Source organism: Panicum virgatum, chromosome 9N (assembly GCF_016808335.1).
Source record: "Panicum virgatum strain AP13 chromosome 9N, P.virgatum_v5, whole genome shotgun sequence".
NCBI lineage: Eukaryota > Viridiplantae > Streptophyta > Magnoliopsida > Poales > Poaceae > Panicum > Panicum virgatum.
This window is the reverse complement of record NC_053153.1, coordinates 57,676,143-57,686,974: the sequence shown is the minus strand read 5'-3', so window position 1 is coordinate 57,686,974 and position 10,832 is coordinate 57,676,143. Positions and strand designations below refer to the sequence as shown.

The window sequence follows — 10,832 nt, the reverse complement described above, 5'->3', positions numbered from 1 at the left end:
CTTGTGTCTCTATGTTTCTATGCTCGTCCTCTTATATTTCTATGCTTGAAATATTGTCTATGCTCCGATCCTAATGTTTCTATGCTCGCATAAATTTTGAAATAAAAAAATTCAGGTCATAGAAAATAGGAATTCAAGTCATAGAATACAGAAACCATATAGTTCACGCACCAACTCACTTAACTAATGTCATAGGAACTAGTGCTCTTGAGCATAGAAACAAATTCACGCTATCAGTTTTATACTCTATACGTGGTCGTAGAAGGCAACGTTGCACTTCATAAAAAGGCAGGTCATAAAAAGCTTTGATACATTTTATACTCTATATAAGGTCATAGAATTATAAAAAAAATCTAGCATGTCATAGAAATATATACACGCATGCATAACACAGAGACACAGACCGGTGAGCTCCAAATCTGAAAAAAAATACATGAGAAAGAAAGAATCAAATTTTGAAGCACGAATAGCACTAATCAACAGCAGCTCCTTCCCGGCCAAAGGCTCGCTGCCGCCGCACCCAGCGGCGCTCCCGTCACCGGCGCTCCCAGGCAGGGGCTCGTCGCGCGCTGCAGGATGGTGGCATCTCCCGTTGGCAGCCCTGGCCATCATGAGCGCCGGCACCTCCTCGCCATCTGCTCACTATCGTCAGCAGCTCCACCGAGCATAGAATCCTATACTATATAGAAGCATAGGAAGCAAGGATCAATGTTTTGAAACAAAAATCATAGAAAGGAAGCACGGAGGATACACGAGCTAGAAACAATATTTGTTCCGCATAGAAACTAACAAGAAAACAATCCATAGTATGACGAGCTGCTGCCTAAGGGGCATATGGTCGAACACCTGACATGCAAAGGCCGTTCGGTCGTCCATGGGCAGCTCCATCGCCGTCGGACAGACGCTGTTGGGCAGGCCGCCGCCGGCCGGGTGGCCGCCTCCCCCGTGCTGCAGCATGCCGTAGTATCCTCCTTTGCCCCCTGCTCCTCACGGACCCCCCACGCGGCAACCCCTCCACGGGCCCGCTCCGTGCAGGCTGCACTACCGCCGCCGGTCGCCCCAACGTCGCTCGTCCCGCCCGCCTGCGCACGCCGCGAGGAGCGCCGCCACCCCGCCGCGCGCCGCCACGGAGGCTGACGCGTCCCGCGAGGCCGCCGTCAGCGGGTGACTCGAGCTCGCGGCACCACGGCGCCGGGATCCTCCTCGAGGAACCGGAACGCAGCGTCCGAGGACGCGATTGGGGCCAGCACGGCGACGGCTCGCTCGCGGGAGGGCGGGAGAAGGACACCGCCGGCGGAGTCGAGCAGCGCCACCACCGCGGGCGCCGGTAGCGCCGCCGCACAGCGCTGGGATGGGTAGTCGTTGAGGTGGGGGAGGCGGCCAGGAAAGGGTGTCGGCTGGGCCGCTGGGGGGGGGGGGGGGGGGGGGGGGGGGGGCTAGGGTTTGGGATGGGCTGCCTGGGTTTTATAGAATGGGCTCGTGGGCTGGCAATAGATTGGGCCGGGCCCAATAGCAGGTGGAGGGGAGGGGGCAAAAGTCTATTTTACCTCCTCCAACTATCACCAAAGTTTGGTTTTCCTCCTACAACTATAAAACCGGGTATTTCACCTCCCTCAACTTTTCAAACCGTCCATTTTACCTCCCTCGAGCGGTTTTGAAGGCTGTTTGCTACAGTAACCATAGTTTTGTCTTTTTCTTTTTTAAAAAAATTTCAGTTGAATCTTTGAAAAATCATAGTAAATCACAAAAAAATCATAAAATAGAAAATCCAATTTTGTTAGACTCCACATGAGTAGATATACACAGTGAATATATTATATGGTATACTTTAGTACAATTTTTTTACTGTAACTTTAGATATATACTTTTCTGTAATTAATTTATAGCTACAGTTTTCGTCGTCCCATTATGGTGAAATTTTTATGGTGGGCTAATCATTATATGATTGAGCTATAGTAAAAAATTTATAATTATTAGATCATGTATGACTGAGTTATAGATTTATCTATAGATTCGTCTAGATTTTTCTATAGATTTATCTAGTTTATATAGATAAATCTATAGATCAGTCAAACATGATCTAATAATCATAAAATTTTTACTACAGCTCAATCATATAATGATTAGCTCACCATAAAAATTTCACCATAATGGGACGACGAAAACTGTAGCTATAAATTAATTACAGAAAAGTATATATCTAAAGTTACAGTAAAAAAATTGTACTAAAGTATACCATATAATATATTCACTGCGTATATCTACTCATGTGGAGTCCAACAAAATTGGATTTTCTATTTTATGATTTTTTTGTGATTTACTATGATTTTTCAAAGATTCAATTGAAAATTTTTTAAAAAAAGAAAAGACAAAACTACGGTTACTGTAGCAAACAGCCTTCAAAACCGCTCGAGGGAGGTAAAATGGATGGTTTGAAAAGTTGAGGGAGGTGAAATACCCGGTTTTATAGTTGTAGGAGGAAAACCAAACTTTGGTGATAGTTGGAGGAGGTAAAATAGACTTTTGCCAGGGGAGGGAGCTAGTCCGGTTGGACCAGCTCGTGCGCATCTGGTTGGCTGGGGCTTCCATTTGTTATTGAAAGCCCTAGGCTCATAATATATATATATATATATATATATATATATATATATATATATATATATATATATATATATATATATATATATATATATATATATATATATATATATATATAGCTACAGGTATGGGCGAAGCTAGAGCTGGGATGATCCTAGTGCACTGCTTTAACATTGTGTTTCTTTGTCTATATGTTATGTATATCAATTTTTTTTTTACAATGGTTGGGGGAGAAATAGACGGCTCATGACATTATTAATGCATTCACATTCCTAGGCCCTCCATACCTCCACAGTGTACAGGTGATGCCTGAAAATTAGATGTGCCCTGCGGCAGGAAACAGGAATTGATGGGATCAGCTGCAGTGTGAGAAAAACTGGGCACTGCCTGTTTAGTTAGCGCGCTAATGGTTAGTGCTAACAGTTAGTGCGAAGGAATTTTACTAGTAAATAAAATTTATTTAAAAATCTATTTTAAAGATGGGTGTAATTTCGCCAGACGAATCCAATGAACACAATGATGCTACAGTACTGGAGACGGACGAGGAAAGGGCAGGATCGGAGGTTGGAGCGAGCACGCGAGAGTAGCTATTGTGCCGGAGAAGAAGCACAGTACCAAAGCTGGGAGGAAGAAGAAATGCTCAAGATTGTCCCATGAAGATCCTATGATATATTCTTATTAGGGAGTTAAAAATTAGGCGCTAGTGCAATAACATGTCCTGAATATGTATATGTGTTAATATGAGAATTTAAAATAAAAAGATTCTAAATGGCCAGAAGATGAGGGAAATCTATAGCTTTTGATGCTATATATCAGACAAACATATTGAGGTGTGTGGTGCACATTTCATGGCTAGGTGAAGGCACGAAGCACACTTGATGCCTTAGCATCCTAGATGGATGGGCCACGCGGTCATCGACCTGGTGCACACGTTTGCTTAAGGGTGGTGCACAAACGATAAAATATGATGCTTACTAGCAAAAACATGTCTCGAACCCTGGTGTCAGTGCACCACCCTTGGTCAACGTGGCTCCGCCCCTGGCTACAGGATACACAGAAATTCCCTATTGCCGGGCACTTTTCAGGACCATTGCTGCGCTTTCTATTCTTCAGGTTATGCATGCCAGATATTGATCTACAACAAAATGCCCACCAGCAAACACTGAAAGTATAATGCAACTAGCACACGGTACCCGTACACCATCTTTATTTTGAAATGGTTCGGTTCAGACCAGACCTCGGCGCCTTCCTCCTTCAAACCAGGCAAGAACCACCACAACAACACACACATAGACCGCGACTGTACCTCCTGTCCCGAACAGGAGAACCCCGACACCTCAGCTCTCATCTCCTACGCGAGACATGCCACGGCGGCAGACCGACGGCAGTGGAGCCCTGGCACGAGCTAGAGACACAAGAACAGCCGGAGATCCAGGCACCCTTGCACCGGCCACTGCCCTCGCCGCGGTGCTCCTCAACAACGGCGACCTCGTCATCAGGTCGCCCAACGGCACCACCCTGTGCCAGAGCTTCGAGCACCCGGTCGACACGCTCCACCCGGGCATGAAGATCCGGGTCAGGTACAGGACGCAGGCCGGCGAGCGCCCGGTGTCGTGGAAGGGCCCCGGCGACCCGTCGCCGGGGATTTCCAGCTTCGGCGCGGACGCGGACAGGATCATCGGGCTCTTCCTCCTGGCCATGCCGGGATGAAGACGCCCGACGGGTTCCGGCGCGTCGGGAACAGGACCCTGGAGGAGTGCGCCGCGGAGTGCCGCCGAAACTGCTCCTGCACGGCGTACTGCAGGCTTGCGTGCTGGTGTGTGGCACCGATTTTACCTTGCCAACCTCTTGGGAAAGTGTGAAATTTGTCCTTGGAGTAGTTGCAATCCATACATTGGCAATCCTAGCTCCTTTCAAAAACAGGCGGACGTTGTCCATGGCGGCTACCGGCCAGGGTTTTCCTTACCGATCGATAACCGGCGGTAACCGGTTACCGCCGATTTTTACCGATACCGGTGAAAGGCGATAACACAAACCGGCGGTAAATTATGAAAAATTTCGCCAAAGTTTAAAATTTTCAAAAAAAATTGAAATAAATTACGCAAAAATATGGTAAGAAAGTAGAGATCACATACATCATTCTGATATAGAACATATTCAAATATTTGACCATTTGGGCACGAAAAAAATAAAAAACATTCGGAACCCGTTAAGACCCATTAACCCGTTAACCCATTAGCTTTTTTTTACTACCCCACCGACACCCCCATGGCCCCATCTAACCCGTGAGTCACTTTCCCCTCCCCCTCCACCCCATTCGCCCGAGCTCCGGCGATATCAAGGCGATCCCCGTCGATTTCGGCTTCAAGACGATTTTTATCGCCGGTAAGGCGGTGGAAGCCGGGCGGTAGGAGCGGGAATCGCTCGCTCGGCCGCCGGCCTGCCGCGGACGCCGGTAAACGTCGGTAAATCGGTGGTTTCCGGCGGTAGGGCGGCGATTACCGACGGTATGGTGTCGGTAGAGACACCGGTGTGGCCGTCGTGGAGCGGGATCCGCTAATACCGAGCGGTATTTGGAGATTCCCGAGCGGTTTTCGTCGCTTTTGGACCGGTAAGCAATGGTTTGCCGAGTATTTATTGATTTAACATTGATTTTTAGATGTTTGTTGTGTAGATATGTGTTTGTGCGTTGGTTTAGTGGGGACTAATAACTGTGTTATGCATATATATGTAGATGTTATTTTATACATGTTATTTAGATGTTAATTTGTTCGTGGTAGCTATAATAAAAAAAGATGTGTGTTCATGTTTGCAATATGTACATATATTTTCAGGTTAGTTTTATATATATAGTTGTGTTAATATTTGTTGGATCAGATACACCAACACTTCAGAGGGCAGCGATGCGTCTACTCTCACAATGTGCGTCCTCAAGTGGATGTGAAAGAAATTGGAGTACGTTTGCCTTCATCCATACAAAGCTACGCAATAGGATGTGTCACAAGAAGCTCCACAAATTGGTGTTTGTCAACTACAACCTTCGGCTTTGTATCCAGGGTGCTAAAGCCACACCTGAGCCAAGTGACTTCGATCCTATTGCCGGTATGATGGACCTCTCATTGTATAGGCAACAATCAGCTATTCGCAAGTGGATGGAGCTAGGGAGGTCCAATGCAGCGCCGGCTTTGGATGAGGATTCTGATTTAAGTGACACCCCAGTTCCTAGCACCATCGTTACAGATATTGCACGTGATATTCCAGAGCTACGGAATTTGGATGTACGTGAATGGGCAGAAGAGACTGTTGGTGACACACATGTTGGTAAGAGGAAGACACGTGTTGGACCATCGGATCGGCAAAGGAAGAAAGGAAAAAGACAGGATGACATTGAAGAGGAAGAATTTAGAACAGATGACAGCACACCTGATCCTAGTGTCGGTGATGATGATGATCATGATGATGGGGGTGACGACAGCAGCACCGATGCTAGTGATGATGGGATTGGCAGTGGGGGATATGTAGGCGGAGGTGGCGGGGGTGATGATGTAGTTGGAGGTGGAGAGGGTATGAGGTTTACCGGGGAGAGCCAGTTCACTCATGCCACACAAGATACGGATCATGGTGCACCTAGCTCACAACGACAGACTAGAAGCAGTGCACGTCATTCTATTCCCCATGATGATGATAGCTCTAGCTCAGTGAACACAGACTATACTTATCCACACTATCCATATGACCAACCATATGCATATCCATCATCACATCGAGTACCCTATTTGCCACCCCCCTATGTTGGCTATACAAGCACCAACATGCAAGATGCTTACAATGTGCAGGTAAATGGCGGTTTAGCAACTAGTTTGTATTATTTTTATTGTTTCATCAAAATTTCATCACGTTCAATACGCAGGCTCAAGGATATGCGACATATGGTGCCTATGGTGCATATGGGGCCTATGGAGCCTATGACAATAGCTCATATCAACAGGATGAGACTGAAGAATAAACTCCATGTGGTATGTATTGTGTGAACTACTATGTATTATGTATATTGACGATGATGGTTTGTAAGGACTACAGTTGTGATGATTTGTATGGACTATGATTGTGATGACTTGTATGGACTGTAGTTGTGATGATTTACATGGACTATTGTTGTGATGATCTATATGGACTATGGATGTGAATTTCTATTTTTATGGATATGAACTTCTATTCTATGTATGTGTAAATGTTATATAATTGTTTAATATATACCATCAGTAATGATATTTACAAAATTACGGTGAAATGCTGCCAAAATTTTTAATTTTCCAAAGTCATACGGTGTTTACCGGTTAAAACTGACGGTTACCGGTCGGTAAACATCGATTACCGGTCGGTACACAACGGTTACCGGTTTTTTGAATTTGAAGTGTCATTTCGAGCGGTTTCTAGCGGTTTCCGGCGATTTACCGCCGGTTTACCGATACCGCTAGTTGGCGAAAATCGCTTTACCATCGGTAAGGTGAACCCTGCTACCGGCTAGACCAGTGGAGGAATAAAGCTGCACGACGAGAATGGATTGGTTCATCTGGACGACCGAATATAAAGAATCGCAAGACCTTTGAATTGTCTAGGTAGGCCCACCGTATCGCCTACTCCACGGCGAGGACCCCAGTGTCCCCTCCGACCCACTCACAGGAAAATGGTTTGTGCACCCTGGTCAATGTACATGGCTTGGCTACCAGCCAAATATGAGGCAGCTCTAGAGAACTTGAAAGCTACAGGGCAGATGTAGAGCATTTACCTCTACTTGTTAGGCTCTAATCAACATAAAAATGTGTTAGTTGCCTAGGTTTTCAGGGTTATTGGCTGGTACACACACACGTAAGAACAAATAATTCACAACACAGGCTATTTTGTCACAAGAGAATAATGATATATGTATAAATCCATGGCACTGTGGTTCAATACAAGTGACAAATGGAAACCCCAAATAATTACAAAAATGGATCTCATGAAACATATCCATCTACAAAAATAATTTGAGAAAAATGGAGGAAGTGGCTATAGCAGAGCTGCAGAAGTAGAGGATGTTCAAGCAGCTTCTTGCTCAGCAGCACTCGCGGCGTTCAAATCCACTGAAAGATCAAGCTCCTGCATTGCATCAGCGTAGTGTTGTTAAATTGTGTCTTCATTCTAGCAAAAACACTTCAGTACTGAGAATTTGTGATTTTCTTTATGCCTTTGTGAAATTACCTTTCCAGTGATCTTGTTATACAGGGAGAGGACATCCTTCACCGTTGTCTCAAAATGAGTGCTAGCATCGTAGCTCTGCGAAACCGAAGGCAAACTTAGCTTATCAATACTTGTAAAGCGTGGTATTTCTACCGTAGAAACTGTGGCGGCATGTGCTTACATTTGTCAAGAAGCAACAGTCCTCCTCAGGATTGTTGATGGGTTCGTATCTGTCATAGATGTCGAAGAATGTCTCCTCCACAGGGCCGAGCAGATCGATCCCGGGTTTTAGCTCGATCTCGGGCTTGTCAGTCTCAGCTTCAGTCGACACGAAAGCGATGAACTTGCCTTTTGGTGCAACATTGTGAGCGTAAGAGCAACAAAACACGTACCTACAACGGAACAACGAAATTCAGATTACTTGAGAAAAGGCACCTATACTTGTGTGTCGTATGCTGTTTGTTAGTGCCTTAAATAGCACTCCATGCTGCAGTGTTACTCCTCCAGATGGGTTACAACTTACATGTCTGATAATTATAAAAAAAACTTACATGTCTGATTTGCGCTTAAGCTGTTTCTTTGGGAGGATGATCTGCACAGAGTGTGAATCCTTGGTGTCGGGGATCGGGTGCTTCATGATGCATATTGCACGTGCCACCCTTCCAACCTTCTTCACCTGCTCATTTTTTAAAAGCATTTTAGATACCGAAAACTTGTGCAGCACATGTATATCTTTTCGCTCTCACAAGGAAACCATGTCTACCTTTTCAGGCAAGTACGAGGGATCACAGACGACCTTCTTGCATTTCGCAGTCTCTCCTTCAGAAGTCACACCATATGCTTTACCGCTCTCATCAAACTCAACCTGCAAACCGTTGGCAAGTTTGCCAAAATCGTCAGAAGACCAGCATTTGATTTGAGCATTCTCAAGTTGCGAGCTGACCGAAATACTTGAGTTACCTTGCATTCCGGCTTGTTCAGCATGTAGGTGCCACCATAAACAGCGCTCAGACGAGCAAAGGCCTTCCACATCACGCAAAAATTCAGTTTATCATGAATCTTAAATAGTTACATTGTATTAGTTAATTAGTTGTAGCTTTCTAGGGCTTGCCTGAGGGAGTTCTCCTAAACCATATAGAGGGTAGATGTATGGGGACCCACCTTGGAAGCGAGCCAGCGATTCTGCATAAAGCTATTGAAACAGAGGGCCAACATTAGATTTTTGTCGATTCTTTTCCCTTTGGGATAATTAGTCATGAACTAAAAAGTAGATGGTCTTTTGAATTTCATTTAGATCTTCATGTTCTTAACTTGATATTTTTTGTGTGTGTAAATGTGCATTGAGTGGTGAAGAGGCTAACACAAAATGGGTGGAAGACAGAGACCAGACATCAGTAAAAGGGAAGCACCTTCATTCGCTTGACAGTGTCGATTGCAGGCTCATCTAGATAGCTATCATCCCGATGAAGTGCTAATGCATGCCCAATAAAGTCAACTGTATCATCCTCCAATCCATATTTGCTGATCCAATGCAAGAATAATCATAGCCTTTGCATTAAGAAATGGTGACAAAATACAAATTTCCCTTTTAACCTCTATTCAGTCCAGTGCCACAACAACTGGAGATGAACTTACGAGATGACTTCTCTTGTGGTAACCTTGGTCAAATCCAGGCCCTCGTGCGACTTTGGGTCCTCCTCCTCATAATCCTGGACGTAAATGAAGAACTTCCTCGCACGGCGCTTCTCGAAGAGACCCATCAGGTTTGACTTCAAGGCCTCAACATCTGTTGCGGGGACTTTGTGGATCTATCAGCAGCGGCATCACCGAGCAAGGGAGGTTGAATCGATCAGCATGGATGCATGTTGCTCGATTGGATCACATACATCTCGATGCAAGGCAGGACCCAACCATACCTTTCCATTGTTGTACACGAAGCTGCCGTCAACGGCCTTGAAGTTCAGATACTTTGTCACGCTCGTGTGGATCAGGACACGAACCAGGGCACCATTTGCCATCATGAACTGCGGATTCAGAGTTTCTTTAATTTGGATCTGCATAATACCAATAGGAGAGCGTGGATGGCAGATCTCAGGTGGTGGCAAACCTTGGGTATCATGTCAACATTGTATTCTTTGCTGATACCCAGATGCTCGGGAGGGGTGTCATTGCCTTTGAATCTCTTCCAGAGCTAAAAACGCACAATATGAAGAATGGACGGAAAATGTTAGAAATCAGACTAGGTAATATACGATTTCGAAAGAGAAGAAATAAAAAAATGCAGCATACTAAATAACCTTGATCAGATTCAGGGATGAAGATTCTCCTCCATAGTAGTCGTTCCTATCCATGTGGAGAACCTTGAGGCCGTCGACGGAGAGGAGGCCGCTGATGATGCATTCCTTGAGCCCCGTTCCCAGCACAATCACGTCGTACTCCTCATCCATCTTGTTGCTTTCGTCCCGATGACGATGAGCTTTTCGCTGCCTAGCTCTTCTCCCCTCGCTCCCGACCTCGCTCCTTACCGATCGATCTCACTCTCTCTGGTTCATCGCTTCCTGGCCTGCCGTATATAGGGCGGGACCCCGACAAGCGACAAGGACGGCCACGCATGCATGCGTGGAGGAACGGGTCGCTGCCTCCCGCGGTGAAGTCGCTGCAGCCGGTCGCGGCGGCACGCGACACGTCGTGCGCGTCAAACGCGGTTAGCTGTCTCTAGAGGCGATGGTTGTGGCATCCTCACTAGAAGACCTGGATTAAATGGGCCATCAATCCACCAATATAGCTGTGTGTATGTATACGGTCCACAAAAAAAAAAGAGATTACGTGCATGCATGTAGAGAGAAAAATAATAATGACATCACCCATATGCATGCAAATCTGAAATTAAAAAATATATACCAATTAAACTGAGAATTCAAATTAAATTTGGACTACACCATTATCTTTCTTATGACAAGATCTTCAATACAAGATCACACTTGCCTATGTTCGCATGATATTTTTATAAATAT

General features: G+C 45.4%; 2 protein-coding genes and 1 long non-coding RNA gene across 4 annotated transcripts; 1 reads left to right on the top strand and 2 right to left on the bottom strand.

The window, feature by feature from the left end:
- Positions 1 to 280: 280 nt before the first annotated feature.
- On the bottom strand, positions 281 to 1,405 carry LOC120693518. 2 transcript variants are annotated; one of them, XR_005683003.1, is made up of 2 exons: positions 847 to 1,405; positions 281 to 679 (listed from the first exon to the last, which is right to left on the bottom strand). It is a non-coding gene; the product is annotated as an uncharacterized LOC120693518 (long non-coding RNA). The 2 variants fall into 2 exon arrangements; XR_005683002.1 differs by having other exon boundaries at positions 281 to 674.
- Positions 1,406 to 4,903: 3,498 nt separating this feature from the next.
- On the top strand, positions 4,904 to 6,741 carry LOC120692802. Its single transcript, XM_039976195.1, has 3 exons — positions 4,904 to 5,209; positions 5,476 to 6,434; positions 6,509 to 6,741. Exons 2-3 carry the CDS (start codon positions 5,502 to 5,504, stop codon positions 6,602 to 6,604), a joined length of 1,029 nt encoding a protein of 342 aa, XP_039832129.1. The 5' UTR covers positions 4,904 to 5,209; positions 5,476 to 5,501; the 3' UTR covers positions 6,605 to 6,741.
- Positions 6,742 to 7,502: 761 nt separating this feature from the next.
- LOC120692803 (guanosine nucleotide diphosphate dissociation inhibitor At5g09550-like) lies at positions 7,503 to 10,325 on the bottom strand. The gene is made up of 12 exons (XM_039976196.1): positions 10,116 to 10,325; positions 9,926 to 10,009; positions 9,735 to 9,842; positions 9,454 to 9,626; positions 9,228 to 9,339; positions 8,930 to 9,010; positions 8,779 to 8,841; positions 8,582 to 8,683; positions 8,370 to 8,494; positions 8,000 to 8,210; positions 7,840 to 7,914; positions 7,503 to 7,737 (listed from the first exon to the last, which is right to left on the bottom strand). Exons 1-12 carry the CDS (start codon positions 10,263 to 10,265, stop codon positions 7,678 to 7,680), a joined length of 1,344 nt encoding a protein of 447 aa, XP_039832130.1. The 5' UTR covers positions 10,266 to 10,325; the 3' UTR covers positions 7,503 to 7,677.
- Positions 10,326 to 10,832: the final 507 nt, after the last annotated feature.

What these genes read in the sequence shown, in the direction of transcription:
- LOC120692802 (XM_039976195.1), top strand. Translation starts at nt 5,502, where the DNA reads ATGCGTCTACTCTCACAATGTGCGTCCTCAAGTGGATGTGAAAGAAAT. An exon ending in AAGATGCTTACAATGTGCAG is followed by an intron (nt 6,435 to 6,508) that starts GTAAATGGCGGT and finishes TTCAATACGCAG; the next exon opens with GCTCAAGGATATGCGACATA.
- LOC120692803 (XM_039976196.1), bottom strand. Translation starts at nt 10,265, where the DNA reads ATGGATGAGGAGTACGACGTGATTGTGCTGGGAACGGGGCTCAAGGAA. An exon ending in CATCCCTGAATCTGATCAAG is followed by an intron (nt 10,010 to 10,115) that starts GTTATTTAGTAT and finishes GTGCGTTTTTAG; the next exon opens with CTCTGGAAGAGATTCAAAGG. An exon ending in ACCACAAGAGAAGTCATCTC is followed by an intron (nt 9,340 to 9,453) that starts GTAAGTTCATCT and finishes GCATTGGATCAG; the next exon opens with CAAATATGGATTGGAGGATG.